We start from the raw sequence: 23,610 nt of genomic DNA, 5'->3' as shown, positions 1-23,610 counted from the left end.
AATTAGTCACGAAAATTTTAAAGAAATTTTGCCAATTTCTCCTTGGTAACTTTGAAATAATATTTCTGTTGTACATATTGTTTAACATTACTTAAAGAGGATAAAATTATTTCTCAAGTATAGCAATTTCTTTTAATAACTGTTTGTAGATTAAAAAGAATTGATTATTGCTTTAATTGTAATTTTTCAAACTTAGCACGTAATTAGAGTTCTCATATATTTCTGATTTGTATAATCAACTTTGTGCAACTTGTTTTCTTTCTGTCTTATTTTCTAACTATTATTCTGATCTTACATTCGAGGACTTCAATCGCGTCTCTTAACTTCAAATTTCGTAACTGCTTCCCGCTAAATCATCCCATAAGCATCATCAACAACAACGATTGTATTCCTATTACAAAATAACATCAAATGTTACATTCATCATTGTTAATATTTAAAACAACTCCCGCTGGTATCGTCACATACATAATAAAATCTGTTCGTAATAAAACGCAGATTCAGATCTTGTTGTTTGTATCAAAGTATGTCTTAGAATTATAATTGCGATATGTATTATGCATCGACATATATACAATGAAGCATACGGACACCATTACAGTTCAGAAATAACTAATTTAACAACGTCGAAACAAAGGATGTTCTATAGAATGAAAACTTGATAAATAAGTAAGTTTGCAGAAGGAATATACGAGAGCATGATAAAATTCGTATCAGTAAAAGCATGATTAATTTCTGGTTCAATAATCATACTCAAGTTGTTTAACTGTATACAATATAAAACGACTTGCATTTTCCATAAATGTCACAATTCTTAAACCATTATTTTTATAAGCAGAAATCCCATACATTTAAATACAAATTTATAATTTTATATTAATCGTAACATTTAATTCTACTTTTTTCTAGTGTTTAATACTTAACTTTGCAATTTAATATCGATGAAAGAAATACGTTTACTTCATTATTGAGTGCAAGGTAAGGCGAGACTAAGACAATATTAAACAGTAAATGAAAGTGAAATTAATTGTAGCATTTAATTAAAAGAATTAATCATAACATTTAATTCGACTTTTTTCTAGTGTTTAATACTTAACTTCGTGATTTAATATCGATAAAAGAAATAATTACGTTTACTTTATTATCGAATTCAAGGTAAAGCAAGACTAAGAAAATATTAAGCAGTAAATGCAAGTGAAATTAAATGCAAGTAGCATTTAATTAAAAGAATTAATCGTAACATTTAATCCTACTTTCTTTTAATATTTAATGCTTAATCTTGCGATTTAACTCATTGCATTCCTGATGTCGAGTGTGATTCGACATCAGTTTTTATCTCAGGAGCTCCTTTATCGAATCCAACTCGACATTCTTTCTGTCTCACCTTTCTTTGTAAAACGTAAAACGTGCGAAAGAAAACCAGGATTGCATCCTGGAAATTGTTTCAAGATAAATCATACATTTAAAAATTACAAAATGCAACAATAATGTGAATGAAACTGGTATTTAAGTGAATTTGTTTCTTCCTTTATTTATTTAAATTGTCTTATTTTTTAGTTAAATTAAATTTCAAATAAAACACTTAAAGACGTTGGGAGCTACTGGTAACGAAATTTGAAATAAAATTCGGAGTGCAATGGGTTAATATCGATAAAAGAAATACTTACGTTTATTTCATTATCGAATGCAAGGTAAGGCGAGGCTAAGAAAATATTAAACAGTAAATGAAACTGAAATTAATTGTAAAATTTAATTAATTAATCGTAACATTTAATTCTACTTTCGATTAGTGTTTAATTGTTAACTTCGCGATTTAATATCGATGAAACAAATACTTACGTTTACTTCATTATCGAATGCAAGGTAAGGCGAGGCTAAGAAAATATTAAACAGTAAATGAAAGTGAAATTAATTGTAGCATTTAATTAAAAGAATTAATTGTAACATTTAATTGAAAAAATTAATCCTAGCATTTAATTTTATTTTCATTTACTGTTTAATATTTATCTTTGTGATTTAATATCGATAAAAGAAATGCGTACGTTTGCTTCATTATTGAATGCAAAGTAAGAAAATGTTTATTTTCGTGCAAGGAAAACAACAAAACGCAAGCTGTTATAGCCTTAACCGCTTCTGATCGAAGATTATATTCACACAATAAGCATTTCCCTATCTCGCGCACATCGCTGCCAGACTGCATAAACACGCACAAATTGTTTTCTTTTTCACGATGAACCTCATTAGACGTATTTCACATGATACTTAAATCTATTTTAATGGCATTTCTGGCACACAGTGTCATTTATGATGCCGTATTCAACAATTTCAGTCTCCAAGTGTTTGATTGTCATATTGTCGTCTTCGAAGAGCTTGTAATATATTTAATATGCCGTTTAGTAAGCAAATAGATAATCTTACTCGTTGGTGTATATTTGTCTAAATAAAGTACAAAAAAGATAGAAATTATTTCATACCTTTTGGCGCATCCCGAAGTCGATAATTTTTCTTTTGGTAAGAAATGTTCCATTGACGTTGCACGCTCCTCACTTTGTTCTTGAATTATTTTTTGGGTTTGCAAAATTTTTTTGGGTCGGATACGACCAGTTTGGTTTCGAATTTACATTTGAAAAAAAACACGCACACGTAACGGTGATCGAAACGGATATTCCGAATTTTTAGCTTTCACCGACCGAGATAAAGTGTTAAGCAAATTTCTCCAGCGGACTCGTATTAATTTGTTACTTTATCAATAAGAAGCTGTTCGTATTTGGAGCGAGCTTCTGCACGCCTTAAAAATTACTGAAAATTGAATATGAAGAAATTATGAGACCAGAGACTTGTAATTTATTTTTGTTTACTTCGTTATTCTAAAGAAACGTATTAGACAACTTATGCAAAATAATTGTACTATTAATTTCAAATAATTGTGAATAATTGTAAACGCAAAAGTTGTTACTTCCTTTCTTCTTTCTCAAAGTGAATATTATCGAATTAGTTTTCTTACCTCCTTCAAAGAAAAGAAAGTATAAGGAAATGTTTATTGAACGAACGTGTTTACCGGGTTAAAGTATAAATGTATCAAAATTTTAACTTCGTAAATAAATACTTTCACTTGCTTTCAAATAAAATTCTTAAATTCCACAGTCTAAAAACACAGCTGTAGGGAAAGAACTGTTGCAGATATCATTAAAGTAATAAACAGATCTCTATTTTACATGTTTTAGACATGTAAATGATTGGAATATAATTTGAAAACTGCAAGTAGAAATGCAACACTTCATTCCTGGTTTCCATTTCTCTTTCCATTTCATCGAATATTGTTGCAGACGTGTAATTCGATTAATGTCTTAGACATGTGAATGATTAGGATATAATTAGACATGTACATGATCGGAATATAATTTGAAAACTACAAGTAGAGACGCAACACCTCAATCCTGGTTTCCATTTCTCTTTCCGTTTCATCGACTATTATTGCAGACGTGTAATTCGATTAATGTCTTAGACATGTAAATGATTAGGATATAATTAGACATGTACATGATTGGAATATAATTTGAAAACTACAAGTAGAAACGCAACACCTCAATCCTGGTTTCCATTTCTCTTTCCATTTCATCGACTATTATTGCAGACGTGTAACTCGACACATATAGAAATCGTAAGTAACATTTCTGTGCATTTACAAAGGTGTTTTTTAAATACGAAATTTCGTTTTCTATACAATATCGTAGGAAAGTTTTAGTCGAAGCTCGATAACTTGAAAGTCTCTAGAGATGGAAATAAAACTCGTTTTAACTCGAATTAGTTTCCACGTGTAAAGATGCGTTATTTTACCTGTACAATTTGAATTTAGAATAGCCAAACCTTTAAAAATCGAACTTGCATCGAGTCTCTGCAACTGAAATGTGCCTATAACTATGTCGCGTGTCACAAGATATCGTCACCTTTCTGTAACTGTTAGTATTAGGTTGTTCGAAAAGTTTTTTCGTTTCATAAGGTGATAATAGACGAATAACAATTTCTCTTTTATATTATTTTATTGAAATAGGTATGATCCATTTCGTTATATTTCTATTATTATGTTCGTGCATAATTCAATAAACTAATATAAAACAAAAAACATTGTGCGTCTATTATTTCCTTATCAAACGAAAGAAACTTTTCGGACCACCTAATATTATGTGGAATGACGTCAAACGACACAAACTATGTCCTACTTCTTCGCCCTTCGAACACGTGCATACTCACGCAAGATAATGAGTTTTTGTCAATCGGCAGTGTAATTGCACGCGTAACTTTATGCACATCGAATGAAACAAGTTCCAAGAAAAAGCTTAAAATACTAAACGTTTGTCTGTTATTGAAAAGGAATTTTCGTTTGTTAAACAATAAAAATTTCTCTAACTAGCTGTTTCCTTGAGGTTCCAGTTACCGAGAGTCGACTGTACATGTATCGCTTATTATATTCACAAGTCATGAGACGCTTAGGATAAACATAGATGGATGTTAGTTAATTGCAAAATGAAATTGATATCTAGTACTCGCACGTACCGTAGAAATATCTGAGTTACACTCTGATTAAAAAATATTATAATCAACAATGTGCAAAGTTAATTTCATCGAAGCTTATGTTTAAAACTTCTTACGCGTCTTGCAACTTACGCGTGGCAACGTAGGTTTAACCTACGCTTATAGGCGACACCAGGGCCGGTGCACGGCAGGTTTAGCGCGGAACTCGCCCCGCGTTTTGAGAGGCCCCGCGGTCTACGAAAATTATCTGCGATCATCGATAAGCCAAGAGAGATTTTCATCTCTGGCTATTCTGTCAATAGAAAGTGAAGTAGCAAACTCAATCGATTTTGACGACGTTATCAAAGATTTGGCGTCGAAAAAAGCGAGAAAAATTATTTAATATTATTATTGGATTGTATTATTATTTAGTATTCATCTTATAAAAAATATATAATATGTAACAGCATTTATAAATAAATAATTCCTCGTTGTAAAATTTAAGTGTAGGATTTGAGTGTGTACTCAGGCCCCGCAAAAAGTCACGCCGGCCCTGGGCGTCACCCACGAGATGACCTGTGGGTACGAACGCCGCATATAGGCGGCGACGACGACTCCCGAGTCCGGCACCCCATATATCCGACATCCAAATGATGTGTATACAAGTGCTATCTGTAGTCAACAATATATTTTTTCGTTATCGGCAGAATATTTTTTGTTGACTTTACTGACATATTGGATTAATCGCTTCTTAAAGTTACTCATTGTTGAAACAACATCAAAACATTTCACGCAATATATTTCAAACATCCAAACGATCGTATACTGTTTCATGCTAAAAAATCTATTAAATCCATTGACAGTAAAATGGTATTTCATATATGGTTCTTACAAGAATTAGTTATTTAACGCTTTACTGATCGCTAGCGGTTCAACAGCATACGCACGTCCGACCGGCAGCTCAGCCGCAGATTCTCCCTGGCGCCGGCTCTGTTTCGGTTTAGACTCTCCAATACCATTCCTTTTGTTTATCGCGAATAGTACGTTTTTCAAATTGGTATAAAACTGCGGGAGCTTACAAAGCAACGCAACTGACGTAACTGAGTAAAGTATCTTAGTACTGAATAACAAATTACTGCTCAAATAATGAGAAAGATTGTCGACGACGAAAAACCGATTAATAGGCTATCGGTCGGTAAGCGTTGGCGACAAAAAAAGCGATTAATCGACTCTCGGTCGGTAAGTGTCGGCGACAGAAAACCGATTAATCGGCTATCGGTCGCTAAAGTGTTAAGACTTAGGAAAACGTATATACAGCAACCACGCACACTGTGCGTATTTCTGGCACGCATTTCCGTTCAATGACTGTACTTCGGCGGACTGGACTGCCGAAGCGAAAGGGTAGATACCGCAATAGGATTGTATATGTTCTCTTCTTAACCTTTGCGGGCAGCATGATTTTGCAATGGGATTACGAGCGAACTTGTATCAATTAAATTTGAATCTTGATGTTTTCTTTCAAAGCACAGTGCCTGTTAGCGTTTCGTCTATATTTGATTGAAATGCGAATCGGAATAGCCTCCTGTAAAGGTCGTGTCTGCTAAAAATAAGCCTCCTCTCTCATTTATACTTCATACGGGGTTATATTCAGCAATAGAACGGAGACATAACAGCCATAGAAAGTATACTGACACGTTACGATATCGCGTGTTTCAATTTGAACTCAGACAGAAACAACGTACTGACTTCGTTCAAACGTTTTCATTTATTTATTATCGTTGTTTGTTTTATTATTTAACGTCGCATCACCTGCCACAGTTACTAGCAACTATGTACTTTCTCTGTTTAAAATAACGCGCATATTTATGCCGGACACTCTAGTACTCTAAAACAGTGATTATACGATTGTAAATTCCGGACACGTAATTAAAAATTAACGTTAGATTCGGTTAATTGAACGTCTCTTGTTAGTCTTGAAGTTTAAGCGAATGAATTAGGATGTTCTAAAACAGCGTCATTTTGTGATTTTTTTTAGAAGAGAAAGAAAGAAATGAAGTTATTGAATTTTGAGGTATGGTTTTATATATATTTAACGAATACAAAAAAATTTTGTTTAAAGTAAAAAAAAAATTATAACAGATTTCTAAGCCCACTTCATGGGCTGCAGTTTTTAATCGGCGTGAATGATTCACCTCGTCATTTTTGACCGAAACAAAAAGCCAAAAAAGGATTAAATTATTATATATTTTTCTTCTCGATAAACTAAAAAAAGTTCGACAAAAAGTTTATTTAAATAATTGTTATAGCACCTTAAAGTTTATTTTTTCTTTTCATAGAACACATTTTTTCTTTAAACCCGCCAAAATTTTTAATTTCACACTATTTTCTGCCTTTTTTTTAGTTCATAGAGAAGAAAAATATATAATAATTTAATCCTTTTTTGGTTTTTTATTTCGGTCAAGAATTACGAGGTAGATTTTTCACGCCGATTGAAAACTGCAGCCCATGAAATAGGCTTAGAAATCTATTATAATTTTTTTTTTACTTTAAACAATCTTTTTTGTATTCGTTAAATATATATAAAACCATGCTTCAAAATTCAATAACTTCATTTCTTTCTTTCCCTTCTAAAAAAAATCACAAAAAGACGCTGCTTTAGAACATTTTAATTCAGGCACCGCCTTTAATTGTCAGCAAGTTTGCATATTTGTATAATTAACAAAAGCATACATATACCGCAATTCAATGATTAAAATATAGCTGCTTGTACGCATGAAAATATACCACACACGTGCATCTTAATGTAGCATAATAAATAATTGAAACAGTTAGTTTCACTTTCAACTTCACGCCTTTATATTCTCCGTTTAAAACGTTATCTCTCATCACAGAGTTATTTGAGACAAGTAATATGCTTTCATTGATTGTCATTCCATTATGGAAGTTGCGCTATGAAAGTCGGGAAACGAAAGTTGAGCCAAAAATACCGCTTTACAGACTACTGAGTTCCATTGATCCGGAAATAATTCAATCCGATGATAATTCCGAAAACGATTCAACTAAAGATGATCGTGTACCAATTATAAAATTGTATGCCTATCGTTGGAATGACAAGCTTACTCTTTTTTCTTTTCTTTTCTTTTTCTTTTTTTTTTTTTTTTTTTTTTTGTTTATTTTCACGTTGATCCAGGGGTTTAAATTAAACATTTACATTCGTGCCTTGTAACACGAAAGACTGTTGGCCATTTACACATTTTATTAAACCTCTGGCTATTTTTGTTTGTAAAATGTCCATTTTTCTCTTTGCCTCGCTTCTCTTTTTGCGCTAATAACATACGGTGACCTGACGTCAGGCCAATATCGTGTCCATAGCCTAACACAGCTTGACATTGCACGTACACCGCTTGTGGATATATATAACGTGCATAGTTTCTGCATGGCTAAAGGCCATTCGCGTATAAAGCCAATTATTACCATTCGTAAATAATTGCTGAGAAATTGGCGGACCGACTGGGATTCGAAGCCAGAATATCTCCCAGTGGCAGATGGCTAGCCACTTCATCAACAATCTGTCTTTATATTGCAGAAACCTACTCGGCGTAATTACTAAATAAATATTCATGGTATCTATGTATAATTGCATATAGATGGCTGTATTAGGTTGTCCGAAAAGTTTCTTTCGTTTGATAAGGAAATAATAGATGCACAATGTTTTTTGTTTTATATTAGTTTATTGAATTATGCACGAACATAATAATAGAAATAGAACGAAATGGATTATATCTAATTCAATAAAATAATATAAAACAGAAATTGTTATTCAGCTATTATCACCTTATGAAACGAAAGAAACTTTTCGGGCAACCTAATATTTAGAGTGGAGGAAGATAGATGTTTCGATATAATCATGTAATGATTCCAATAAAAGTCAACGTAATTTTCTCGAAAGTTTTTCTCGAATACATCTACACTTTCAGCAATTTATTTTTATTTACAATTTACTTTACTAGGATTTGATAGTTTAAGCGAGAGATGAAAGTATGATTTTCAGACGATGCCATTAATTTCCTGAAATGATTATATCTAATAATAAAGTTGCTTTGTTCTTTTTTTTTCTTTTTTTTCAATAGATTAAAATGCATCGAATAAACTTCATCAATCTGTTAGTCCGTGACGATTCTAACTTTACTCGCGCATAGATCTTATCGATCTTCGATTCTACACTTGCTACGTCGTTCAAACGGTTGTTAAATTATTATGGGATGAAATATTTAAAGCTCGATAAAAAAAGAAAATACGTCATTTATCATACTTTTCGTTATGTGATAAACCATATGGGCTGTTTATTATTCATACTGTGTTGCTCTGTTTAACAAAAGGTATCGAAGATTGTTATCGTAATTCATAAGTGAACAGTCCGAGGAACGGTAAAATTTCTTCGTTTGTTATTTTCGCACAATTGTTAAGTATTTTCAAGGCTATTGATTTATAAAATGAGGGCAACGCGGACAGTTATATATTTACATATAAAATATAACATAAGAATAATGCTACGCGTTAGTTATTTATAGTACTCGGGGGAAAAAGCTATGGAAAATTGTAATAAAAAAAGCTTCCAATTTCATCCAGTTTTCTTGCATACCATATATATATATCAAGTAGAAAGTTTCAATTTTGTATTCGATTATAGCAGACCTAGACTGATATTTTTTTATTTAACTAAAATTATTCATTTTTCCAGTTGAAATGTTGTATTTAAATTATTGCTACAATGAATAATGAATATTTTAAACGCAAGTAGTGACGAGAACTTCAAAACGAAGTAGAATTAATGACATGATTATGAATTAAATACTTGTATTATAATTAGTGAATTACAAATTACGCATTCAATTCAATTTATTTTATGCAAATTAATATAAAAACAAATTTGTGCTATTTGTAATTAAACCTAAGTATTAACGAAAACTTCAAAACACAATAGAATTAATGACATGATTATGAATTAAATACTTGTATTATAATTAGTGAATTAAATTACGCATTCAATTCAATTTATTTTATGCAAATTAATATAAAAATAAATTTGTGCTATTTGTAATTAAACGTAAATAGTAATGAAAACTTCAAAACACAATAGAATTAATGACATGATTATGAATTAAATATTTGTACTATAATTAGTGAATTACAAATTAAGCATTCAATTCAATTTATTTTATGCAAATTAATATAAAAATAAATTTGTGCTATTTGTAATTAAATGCAAATAGTAATGAAAACTTCAAAACGCAATAGAATTAATGACATGACTGTGAATTAAATATTTGTATTATAATTAGTGAATTAAATTACGCATTCAATTCAATTTATTTTATGCAAATTAATATAAAAATAAATTTGTGCTATTTGTAATTAAACGCAAATAGTAATGAAAACTTAGAGACATAACAGAATTAATACCATCATTATGAATAAAATGTTTGTAATATAATTAATTAATTGCAAATTACACAATTAGTTTTTAATTTTGTTTGTGCAAATTAATTTAAAAATAAGCTTGTGATACTAATAATTTTGTCGCATATCTACGAATTATGAGAATGCATATAATTATGTATTAAGTGAGCTGAGAATGGTAATGGTGCGAGTTAAACTTTCTGAGAATTTTAATGAATTCATTTGCATTTACATAAATCGTATATTTCAGCTTCTAAAAATATCGTCCGTTTAATTCCACATTTAATTAAAGCACAGCTTTACTTTCTGACGATATACATTTTTGTAATTTCAAAACGTATATATCCCACGTTTTCTATAATAATATACGCGAACATTATTTTACGAAAAATACCAATGGATCCACTTTCGTCATTATAATAATTAGTGTAATAATAATAATCAGACATCTTATAGTGATAAATAAACGTATATATGAAGTTGAACATTCCAACAACTCCTATAGTAAGATATATAGGAGGCAGAAAACTGCTATAGAAAATGAAGAATATTATAGAAAAGTCGAAAACACAAATAGAACTTTCCATTTCCCATTATACACTTGCCATTGTGTACAAAATGGCAAAACTGTGGCATTTTCTCTTTTCCTCAAATCCTCCAAAAAGTATTAGAATATAATACACAGAAATACTCCGTCTCAAACAATACAATTGAACTCCGCAAATGTCAACTTCCTAAGTCTCTTGCATAAATGGCGGAAATTTTTCCCAATCAGGTTTCTAACGAGAAACGCTAGGGCTTCGCCATCGTCGCAAAGGATGCGATTCTTTCGCAATTAAAAGTTTCGTTAACGAACTGCCAAATCAATACATCATTACCAGGATGGAACACATCGGCATAACAAGTCTGCGAAGGGTAGTTCTCCATGCGGAAACTTGGCCAATTCGCGGCGAGAAAATGTATCAGCAGGCGCGCGGTTTGTCGGCTACAATGCTACAGCATCGACATTCTGCCGTGCCACCGCGTTCTGAATAATTCATAGCGCAGCATCTCGAAATGCCTGGTTTCCCTGTAATATATCGATAACCGTCCTCTTCGACCGACTACTTGCCCCTTCTCGTCGTCTCCTGCAGACGGTAATCGCTATGGGATTCTCCTACCTGTCGCGGGAAGCGTATCGATCCAGTCGCGATGCATTGTTTTTCCAGACTGTTCCGCTGCTTCGGTCATTTTTCACGTTTCGAGAAATATATCGAATTAAAGGGAAGCTTTAAAAGCAGATAGCTGCTTCGTGCGATAATTTAACACGAAACTTCCATTAGATTTTCGTAGATAACAACACGGTCGACCCTCGAACACAGCGACGGCTTTCAGCAACGCGGATTTCACTGTACGCGCACGTTTTTCTCGCTTAATATTGTAGGAATTTCCGCGGACAGATACACACCGTGTACTTGCTTATGTAATCCGTGTAGGAAACCACCACTTTGTAACAAACTTTACGGACAGCTAACGAGAAGCGTTTGAGAAGAAGACGCGAATCGTCGTTGCTGAAAGACGATTAACCGACAGACTATGTTCATATTATTTGCAGTTTTCGTGAGATCAGTCGCGTGAAGATCATCACAGTATAAATATAATATACATATGAGTAATGTGAGTGTATATTAGCTTATAGAAGGTGATCTAACAGTCGGACGAAAACACGTTTCGAACGTAAATTAATCAGCTTTCAATCGACCGCAAATTGCAATACGAAAATGTTTTACTTGTATGAAATATCAAGGTTACTACTATTTTTTAAAACGGAATAATACGTTTTCTTATATTCCATGTGATGCATGTTTTTAATCCTCTGCAGGAAGGTATTAAGGTACTTGAGTCGTGAAAATTTAAGGTAATTGAGTCGGAAAATTTAACGTTGCGAAACTTATCGTATGAAAGACGGGGAAAGATAGCGCAATACCTTTTGGTTTTTATATTTTACATGCTACTTTATAGCTTTTATGCTTCCCTTGCCTTTCGTACGATAAGTTTCACAACATCAAAGATAAAACATCTTTTAAACTGATCATTTCTCCATCCAGATACCTTAACACCAGTCAAATTGTTTGGTTTTACAATTTTATTTAAAAATTCCTAGTTTATGTTATATTTTGTCCCGCGATGATGTAATGACTTTCGTAACTATAACTAAAACAATAATATAATGAATTTTATTTTGCTTTTTATGTATTCAAACTGAAAATAATTTTGTATCAAGGCTACTTATACCAATACCAATCAAAATGACTGCTACTTGTCGAAGTGTAAAAGGGTCCTGCAATCTATTTATCGAACCCCAATTAACCAGTTTCCTCGTTTTGTACAACTTGCCACACGTTTTTTAAATTTTCACTGCGTATCATTCGATATGACGATGTCAGTTATCAGGAAAATTCCGAATTGATCACTAGATGCTAACACTAGAAATACCACAGCAGTTAAAATGACTGGGTCTACTGGGTCAATTTTATAAATGTGTCAATCCTCGTTTAGGAATCCCAGATGGATTAATAATACCAAAAGTGTACTGCATAACATGGAATTCCTTCTGTAAGAAAGTAATATATAATATAAAAATAATATAAAAATATTCTATTACGTATTTTTTAAAGACATCTTAACTGGTTTTGGTAGAAATAGCTTCGTGTTAACTATCGGTAGTTCTAATGTTAATACGTAGCTATAGAGACTTAAAAAATGCATATATAATATAACGATATATACAAAAATGTATCGTTCCATCTAAAAATATAGAGGTGACTTTTTATCGGAGTAACACTTTTTTGAAATTATTATTATATTGCGATTCGTAGCCGATTGGAAACTGATTAACTTTTATTCGAAACGTTTTTATTTCTCCTCCGACTGTCGTAAATGCTGAAAAATCGCGGTCACTGATTTTTGAACCACACTTATATATATGTCGGAGATGTAGGGACATCAGGCCTTTCTTTAGGAAGATTCCCCAATACTTGGGCTCGAGGTGACATAACTGGTCGCCGAACGTAGCCACGGTCACGGGATGAACGAAATGTCTTACAGAGGAGGTACCGATGTTGAGGGACACGCTGTATAAACAATCGAGTCTCGATCAGAAGCAATGTTGGTTTACGCGGGACTGCCTAGTTACGGCGCTTGGGAATTTGTTGATATTCCCGATCGATATGTGTTTGACATATGTGACTGTATCTGTCTTTTATTTTGCAATCTCCTTGGAAAGTTTTCTGTCATCGACTTGGAGTCAGTCGGAAAGTATCCCAGCGTCGGAGTTAACGTATCTGCGTGCTACAAAATGTATTCCATTGTACAAAGAGTTTACCCGTTGACCGTGGATTCGTAATTGAGCCCAGGAACATTGTCAATAGCTTTTGTTATATTTATTAATTATTTCACGCCCGAAATCCTAACGATAACCCGACATATATATATATGTACATGTATATGTATACGTATTTCCTCTTCCTTACACGTGGATAATTTTCTTAAAACCATTTTCTTCATTCTCTGACTTATTTTCTTAGAAGATTACAATAATAACACAGTATGTACATATGTAGTATGCTTTATATACAAATACACCTTTCATTCGACAACAGGACGTTACATACACACATTTACGTACATGGTTCAGTTTTTCGGGACTGAAAATTTATACGCGAATTTTCCAAGGTTGAAAATTTGTCCGAGATGAATCGTAATTATCGGGTTTTTCGCGACCACAGTACTCCACTCGCGTATTTATGTCTGTAATTTGTCTTTGTTTGGTATGCACTCTCATATCAGTTACAAAGCACGGTTTAATTAAATATTTGGAGTATTAAACGGTAGAATCGTAGGTTTAACCCTTTGCACTCCTATGTCGAGTCTCACTCGACATTCTTTCAGTTCCACTTATTTTTTATGAAACATGCGAAAGAAAACCAGGGAAATTGTTTCAAGATATATCGTGCACTTAAAAATTACAAAATACAACAATAGTGTGACTAAAATTGGTATTTAAGTGAATTTGTTTCTTCCTTTATTTATTTATTTAAATTGTCTTGTTTTTTAGATAAAGTAAATTTAGTTAAAGTAAATAAAACACTTAAAAGCGTTGGCAACTGCTGGTAACGAAATTGAAATAAAATTCGGAGTGCAAAGGATTAATTAAATTTCAATTAAACGGGAGAAAACCCATTGGATCGCGATGTGTTACAGAGTGCGTATGCATCATAAAAGTTTAAGCAAAGAATTCTCAAACGCGCCAAGGCGGAGCGAGGAAAAGTCCAGTACGAAAGAAAAATTATTCGCAACTGAGCACATTCTATGAGCCGCATTGCAGTTACTAAATTTAGAAGTAAACCTAACGTGGTAAAAATGCATCAACTTTTTCGAACGTTGCCAGACGATGGTCGTAGAGATTTAATAATTGCAAATCTTCAACGATTTCAATAAAACAGTGATGGACGAGATAGATTAGGTAGATAGATTAGATAGAATTAAGAACATGTTGTAATACTTTTTTGATCATAATTTTCTGAAACTGTCAGTTAGAATACAAACGAATCTATAATTATTGCTTAAATATTAGCAAGTATTTTATTCTTCGATTCATCTAATTTTAAAATGAAAGAAATTAATGCAACTAATGAAAGAAATGATAAAAATACGTACATATATATATTATTATAATTCTATATATAATTATATATATGTAATTATTTTATATATAATGTTTTATATAAATATGTTTTATACATAATTTCATATATGTAAATAGTAAAATCTTTGAAATATCGTCTCTGGAAAATTTTTTATTCGGAGCAAACATGTCTTAAAGGAATAATAAATAGTAAAAGAATAATAAAAAATAAGAATGTAAATATTTAATATGATTCTTAAAATATTCAATTACTGAACGTTCCGAGTGTAATTTTTTAAATATTCAATTATCCAATCGGCTAACCTTGAATCTCGTTATCAATTTATTCATGGACGCATAAGTATAGACGTACTGGCGCTGCAAATTGCCGGACGTTAATAATACATCGGCGCAAACGAACGTAATTAGGTGCTAATAAAATTGTTTCACGTGCCGTTGTCGTCATACAGGTGAAAAATGTGACAAGGAGAATAGATTTTCACGATATGAAAATTATAATGGAACGTGTAAGGCCAGGAAAAATATATACGTGAAATGCTACTACTTTCTCTCGCATAATTCCAGTGTTTCCTATTGTTAATGATGCGCTATGTGTCATGTTTCAGCGTGCATCAAGGAACCAATTACTTAAGAAAAATTGTTCGCGAAAGTGGCAACGAAGAGCGGTAAAAATTGTTTCTAGAGCGCGAAATATATGTATGTACTTGCATATTGCGTGCACCTTATAACGGCTACAAATATTTATAAAAACACTTCCGAGAAACGGTAAAAGAATGTGTTAAATTATCGCCTTGCGTTACTTTTTATGTCGAATGGGTTTCAGTTGATTCTGAAGCAAGCAAGTATCTCAGACGTTGTGTATGATATAATATTGTTTATATAGAGAAGTGAAACGCTATTCTTCGAATAGAGTCAAGATTACACTCTACATTCTAATAATTACTCTCGGTTGATTTTCACATTGCAGATTCGTAACGACAACTGCACGCGATTCGTTTCCGCTTCCTAACGCGAAACTGTTGAAGTATTTACTTCAAGAAAATCTCTACACCTTTTCCTTTTGTATATGGAAATTTGACCTGGAAATCGTTGTTACAAAAAGAATAGAATTTAATGAAAAAAATTCAAAATAAGGAGAGCTTCACATTATTGTGCGCTTGAATATAAATTTTGTTTTGCATTGCAAGGTCTAGAAACAAAAGAGTTATAAGTAGATTTCTATTGCTGTTTCTTGTAGCCTTCAGCTAGAACTACACACCAGGGTTAACTTTTTGCTAGTGTCCTTTGCTATAAATATATGAACCCTGTCATGGATTTTTCCTATTGTATTGTAAGAAAGTAAAAGTGAGGATCTGTATCAGCGTACGCTATACTTATATTTATACCTATACTTATTTCAAGATATTTTTCTATTACAAATTCATCTACTCGTTCCTCTATCAGTCAACCTGAACAGAAACGATGGAACATTCGAACGCAACAAATACAAACGATCAGTCACAAAAGTATTCATCCGAGAATATAAGAAATTCTTTATTATATAAGACACATTGTTCTATTTAAAATAATCTAATTTACAAATTACAATTAAAATAATACGGTTTAAGAGTATTTTAGTTAATTATATATTATACATAATTGAATATTACGTCAAACTTATAATTAGTATATGGTTCACATTGTGAAATCTTAAACGTTTTGCATTTGGCATGACCTATAAAAAAAAAACCCTAATGGCTTAGTGTACTACAACTATGTAAGTAAATAATTACAAAAATGATATTAACAAATGATGTAACTTATCATTTTATAGTTAAGATTATAGCCATTATGTTATGAATGCTAATAACATCTTTAAAATAAAATTTAGAGAAATTATTTTATCAATTTATAATTTATAAATTTTATATAAAATAGATTAACTTCTTTAAACTTCGACCACACGATCTGAGGTTTTTTGAGAAGCTATTGGGTTGGCAACTAACTAACATTACCACCTAATGACAAAATCCGCAATCACTTAGTTGCCAAACCAATAGAAGAATTAGTTGACTAGATGAAATGCAATAGAAATTTGGAGGAAATGGAAATTCATATGAATGGCGATGAAAATAGTAAAGTCCACCTACAAGACTTTTTATTTTTTAAACGTCATCCAGTGAACTAATTCTTCTAGCTTCTCAAAAGAGCTGAAGTCTTTTGGTGCAATTTTGAACAAGTTTTTCTTTTGTAAATGGTGTATGAATGCTTTTGTGACTATATTCTGCATTTTACGTCTCAGATATCTACAAACTATGCCATTTTAATCTATGAATGTGAGACACCGATAAACTATCCGCAGTATTAAAAAAATGCTCAGACAGGAATTGGATGATATCGAGAGGAACATAATCTCGTGCAATTACATTTTCTATAGATAAACGCGTAAAGGTGATTTGCAGATGATTTACGTTCTTTTAAATGGAATCATAGAAGTTTTAATTTACGAATCGATTCGTCTTGACACTTTCTCTGAAAAAATATCTATTCGTATAATAATCAATTCATATGGAAAAACTATTAATTTGCCATATACTTTCACTTTTATGTTGCAAAACCTATCGTATGAAAATACAGGAAAACCAAATACGTTTTCCCTTAAATTGATACCTTTCAGAAGCAAATTATATGTGTAATTTTTGTCCCATATTGAACCTCGTCAGACGTATATGAAACACCACATTTTGCCATTGAAACTATGTATATGCATGTGGTATATCGCTTGATATTTCTTTTGCAATTGGCATTATATGATTAATCTCTGGAAACGCAATAAAAACGGCTTATATTATCATCCATATTTGCATAAATACATTTACACGACAAAAGCTTGATTTACATAAATCCTTTACATCATTTTCCCCGTTGTAGTTCTATCGTAAAATGCCAACCGAAGCGCATTCTCCTGAATGAATATAATAATTATTCTTTGTACAATTGAATTCAGTTAGTCTCGCTGCCTGACTCATGCCGATCACGTAAAAGGGAATTGATACTATCGCAATTCCATCGAAACTCTATTCTTACGAGTCTTATAAATAAGATACACATTGATTCGTAGACTTTTCTCTTTGATTCTTCGTAACTTCATTAACTATATATACTATGAATACTATTTACTATACTACACTATAAATAAAAGATACATTGATTGACAGATTACAGGTTTTCTTCTTTGACTTTTCGTAGCTTCGTTAACTATATATACCATAAATAAGATACACATTGACCTGTAGACTTTCTTCCTTGATTCTTCATAATTTAATTAAATATATATAGGCACATACAGATACTTTAAACACGACGTATCCAAAATTTGTAAAATAAAACTTTAATCGTCGTTTTGTTACTTTTTGCCTATTGCACGACATCAGCGGAATACAAGGCTGCCAACATATAAAAGATCTTTTATTAACCGATACAACCAAGTAAGTTGAGAGGTTCTTATTACGTTACGGGTTTAATTGATGTCAGCGAATCGATCTGTTTCAGTAGCGGGATGGTGCAAAGTGTTGGTGCCAATTTATCTCCGGACCAAACATTCGGATCGATTCGATCGCTGTCGGTGACGAGGGAAGTCGCCAGTTTTCCTCTATCAAGAACGCCTACGCCACCTCCGCAACGCAGGTAATTTTTCTTCATTTGCTTCGTTCGCCGCCACGGCGCGTTCAATAAATATCGCTTTACTCGAGCGTAACGCTTCCATCACGAGGATTGGCTATGCCCGCAGGATGTGTGAGATAAGCCCAACTTTTAAAAGATATCCAACAAGATACTTAAACATTATGGCTGAGCAGCTATTTTATCAAATGTGGCATTTTTCATCGAATCGTCGTATTTTTCTACCATTTTTCTACGTATACTCGAGGAAAATATGGAAAATAATGGAAAAATTGCGCGTGAAGAATTATTGAAGTATCAAAAGTTTTGATATTAATGTCGTAATATTTTGCACATTCTTCAAATGTTAAAAACTTCTTTCCGGTTGAAACTAAAGCGACGTTGTATTATTATTTGATTCGATTGTGAAATGTCTCTAAAAGATTTTTTATCGTAATTATGTGCCATTTATTAACTACGAATCAGATTTTCTAATAAATAGAATGAATCCAATCAGTATAACATCAGCATAAAATATGTAACATTACATTAATAGTTGGAGATCTATGGGCAAATATACCACGTAGATGCAGTTTATGCGTCGTTAAGACCTACATAAAAAGAAAGTTATTAACCTTCTTACGTTCTTTCGGTTATTTCCGAGCCAATTGTATTTTTCTAACATTATAAAATACCTTCAACTTGGACAAAATATCAACAAAGTTTTATTTGTATGCACGATTTCTCGTTTCAGCCTTATGCTATCCTTTTGAGCTGCTAATTCTTTTTTAATTTTATTTTCAATAACCCTCTATCGTTTTAGGTGTTTTATTTAAAATGTACTTCATCAAACAGCTGGCTGATAGCAATTTAAACAATTTTTTCGCTAATGACATTGAATATGTGATATTGCTTATCTAAGTACAAAAAATATTACCAAATATAATACATATTTAACCTGATAATTTAAAAAATTTCTAGTACAACACGGAGTACCTGTGAAAAAAATTAATTTCGAGTTACTCGACGATGAAGTTCAAAGGGTTGAACATCTTCTTACCTCTTAGGTACGACGCGCTACTATGATGGCTCACTTTACTGACTCATTCACTCTGTTTTAACTAAATGATCTTTTTCATTTGTCTTGCTTCACACTTTTTTCCCCTCACAACATTTTATAACAGTGTTAACGATATACAGACAGAATATATAGTTTTTGTCTTTGATATGCCAGTGTCAGGTATCAATTGTTGCTTCTTGTTAAAATAAATATACCATTGTTAGATGCTCTTTTTAACATGCCGATCCGTATCTTTATAATTTTTTAGAATCTTCTACCTCAAAACGTAGCTTCAAAATGGAAAACGAAGAGCAATTTGAAAAACATTATCGCGCTATGAGTGTAAAAATTGTGACAAATTCTATGTATCATACAGTGCTTTAAAATATATCAACTCAATTGTAATATTAATTATTAAAGTAAATTATTTAAGTTAAATTATATGCATCATATGCAAGAAAAATTATAATTTAATTATTAAAAACTTCCTTCCAAACTTCCTTCCTATTGCAGTGCTGTATCGTTTACACGTAATTCTCGTCAAACTCTGCCGTACAGAGAAACAACCAGCAAGACAACAGCGAGAAACAACAAACAAAATTCAACCGTACCTAAGAGGTTAACAATATTCCAAATTCTTTTCCTTCGATAAGATGGGAAAAAGATTAAAAATGTAAAAATTCGTAGGACGTGGTAGACTTAAAATACTGACAACACGATTTATCAGTGGACATGTTCTCCACTTAACTTTACAGTACCAGAGGACGTAGATTTATCGGTAATTTGTTATATTGAAGTCTACTTACATCGTACACGCAGTCGTTAACGTTGATTGTATTTGGTTATTCGATAGCTTGGCCGCATTCCACGTGCTAGAATATTAGCCACGTGCAAACTTGAAGCTCGACTTGTGGCCAGTGAAGTGTACGTACTCTTAACGGTATATCAAGATTACTTACCTCCATGAATTAGACGTTCGTGCCATGTTCCTTCTACTTACATTGCAATCTACTCCACCTTAAGTGTTTATTTAATAATTATTACGGATCAAGAGTTTCTGCGTGTTAACGATCAAATGAAATTGTACACGTGACGGAATTTGAAATTGCTCAGTGTCAAATTATGAAATTAAGATCAACTGACTTAAAATTACGCGAGTATTAATTATAATCAAAGTCGGCTTAAGCATTTATCTAACAATTATTATGCGTAAAGAGCTTTCATGCTTTAACGATAAAGTGGAGTTGTACATCTGACGCGATTCGAAATTGGAAATCAATCAGCTTAAAATTACGCAGATATTAATTATAATCAACGTGCATTAATCGTAATCAACTTCGCCTTAAGTGTTTATTTAGTAATCACCAGGGATCAAGAGTTTCTGCGTTTTAACGATCAAATGAAATTGTACGTGCGACGCTATTTGAAATTGACTAATGCGAAATTGAAATTGAGATCGATTGACTTCAAATTACACGGGTATTAATTAATAATCAACTTCGTCTTAAGCATTTATCTAATAATTATTACGAACAAAGTGCTTTCATTGAATTTCAATTTCAAGATCAATTTGAGATTGGAAATCAACTAGCTTAAAATTACGCAGATATTAATTATAATCAACGTGCATTAATCGTAATCAACTTCGCCTTAAGTGTTCATCCAATAATTGCAACAAATAGGAAGATTCTATGTTTTAACAATAAAATGAAATTATACACGCGACGCAGTTTGAGATTGGAGATCAACTGACTTAAAATTACGTGGATATTAATTATAGCATTTCATTCGTGTCACGTCATTAAATGATATATTAGTATTCTTTCAACAGTTGTTCTCCAATTTCGTCATATTTAATTTTCTACAGGAACGTTAAAGACATTGGTATAATTGTTTGTTTCTTTTATACGAATTGCTCGACTGTCGGAAGTGTTGGAGAAATCGTGAGGATTGATTTTTAGACGACCCTGTATAACTAAATGCAATTTATTCGCTAGAGATCCTAATATGGAAACCTGTCATTGGTGCGATCACTATGTTTTTACGTATGCAATATGCATATGTGAGAAGTGAAAACAAGAGCGTGATCGATACAACGATATCAAAGGAATCATACGTCCACAATGCAGGCGGTATCATATTTGATATCGCAACAATGTGTCAGATCAGCTGATCTTTCTTTTCTAATCTGAGAATCGTCGTCCTGTGTTAGCTACATCAGATATAGTAATTTGTTGGCAAATTTTTCAGAGATTTCTCTGCATGAAAGTTATCGAGTTATTTGAATTTCAACACTTTTTGATATCATCAAGTAGAACATAAAGTTCTATGAAAAGATTATAGTACTAATCCAAGTGACGAATTGAAAGGAAAAAACACCATAATAAATAAAAGTGGAATAACTCGTCTGGAATTTATATATAATCTACACCTAGAGTTTATCGAAAAAAAATATCACTGAAGCAATAAATAAGATGTTTATAGGGAAAATAGTGGACAAGCGATTTACTTTAGATGTAGGAAATTTATTTTTATTTCACTTCGCTTTTACGAGCAGAGTAAACGAGATTTTTATTTTATCGCGTTTATTTACTTTTTAAATAGTTCAAAGTAGAGAGTGGCGTAGCAAAGAAAAATATTCGTGTCTTCTGAAAGAAACTTCTTATTTATACTTGATGGGCACTTTCTTATAAACGATATAAATCCTAGGAAAGCTTTCCCTTTGAGTAAAGTTAGGAGCTAGAAGTAAAAGTTCATCCATTCCAACTTTAAAGCGTAAGACGCAACGTGAAAGCTTTCCTGTACCCTCGCAACATTGGTAAAACTATTTTTAAAACGAAGTTACACGATTCTAACTTTTCGAAAGAAGGTATTACATTTCGCCATGTATATTTCACACCGTAAAAATACCAGAAGATCTATATTTAGCAGACTTCTCAAGGCATTCAATCAATTTGCCATGAATAATTCTCTCACGTATCTCTACTGTGATATATTCCCATTTGTAACTTTTACATTCTGAAATTACAAACTTCTTTTTCGTTTATAATTTGCCTGTGAAAGATAAATTCTAATTTTCTTTGAAATATCGTGACTCGCGAAATTGTTTGATTACTTATTACACAAGACAATTTTTATGAATGTATTATGTGTGTTATTATAGTGTTGCGTTAATACTGCAATGGAACACGAATCTCGAAATTACGTTAATACTGTTGAGGTTTTTTATATCTCAAAATAGACTTTCTATCATTGGTTTCTATTCTGTATGATAATGTATTGATGGATAGATTTATTACAGTAGATTAAACAGAAAACGATGATTATTTAACTTGAACTTAATGCAGTAACGTGATATCACAACTCTCGATTAACGACTCTTCGCTCTTCACTCTCCGGTGACTAACTGAACGATCAACGACTGCGATACCGAAATATATTGATAGCCTTAGGCTTATTGAAGTTTTCCGATCCTTTCGGCTTGTCGGATTTTGCGCTTTATCATCCACATTGTCTGTATGTCGGTAATCTTTTCGCGGTACTATTGGATTGGCAACTAAGTAATTGCAGATTTTGTCAGTACCACCTAATGACAAAATCCACAATCATTTAGTTGCCAACATATAATAGAGATGAAAGAAGCCGCTGTAAAGAGAATCGTTGTGCCAAAAATTAAACACCCATATTAAAACTTGTTTGGATCTATGGGATCCAATTATGGGGAAGAACGAGTAATTGCAACATAGAAATTCTTCAACGATTCCAATCAAAAACTCTAAGATCCTTGATAGATGCACCTTGGTATGTTACCAACGAAACAATACATCGCGACCTTAAGATACCTACAGTTAAAGAAGAAATATACAAATTTAGTAATAGATATAACATAAGAATTAACAACCATCAAAACCCAAGTTACTTAATTACTTGACACGACGGATCAGATCCGCAGGCTAAAAACACATTACCATCTAGATTTAAACATTAGATTCAGCTAGAACCAAACATACGATAATCATCTATTATTCAGGTTATAATACCATGCCAGAATAATTTACTTACAATTCTCAATGAGAATTGATTGTAAACTACTTCCAAAGGAAAAAAAACTAAACACTAGAGAAGATGTAGAGTTTTCCTAGAAGTGAGACCCACTTCAACAAATACCTCAATCAATTCGGAAATACAGATAAAAATTGCAGAATGTTCACTACAAGTAAATGTATCTTATATATATACACATGTATATTTA

General features: G+C 32.2%; 1 protein-coding gene across 8 annotated transcripts in view; it reads left to right on the top strand.

Annotated features, from left to right (window-relative positions):
* The window catches only part of LOC100647047, a 201,296-nt gene that overhangs the window by 151,619 nt on the left and 26,067 nt on the right, over nt 1–23,610 (top strand). For 3 of the 8 annotated variants that reach the window (XM_048409142.1, XM_048409147.1, XM_048409146.1), the window contains exons 5-6: nt 18,073–18,126; nt 18,191–18,325. In XM_048409142.1, the coding sequence (XP_048265099.1) occupies nt 18,073–18,126; nt 18,191–18,325 (189 nt within the window). Of the gene's footprint in view, nt 1–18,072; nt 18,127–18,190; nt 18,326–19,279; nt 19,584–19,626; nt 19,816–23,610 lie in introns of those variants that run through there. The other 5 variants (XR_007225345.1, XM_048409149.1, XM_048409148.1 and 2 more) reach the window with 5 other exon arrangements.

Source organism: Bombus terrestris, chromosome 10 (assembly GCF_910591885.1).
Source record: "Bombus terrestris chromosome 10, iyBomTerr1.2, whole genome shotgun sequence".
Classification (NCBI taxonomy): Eukaryota; Metazoa; Arthropoda; class Insecta; order Hymenoptera; family Apidae; genus Bombus; species Bombus terrestris.
The sequence above is the reverse complement of the archived record's forward strand: the minus strand, read 5'-3'. Positions and strand labels throughout refer to the sequence as shown.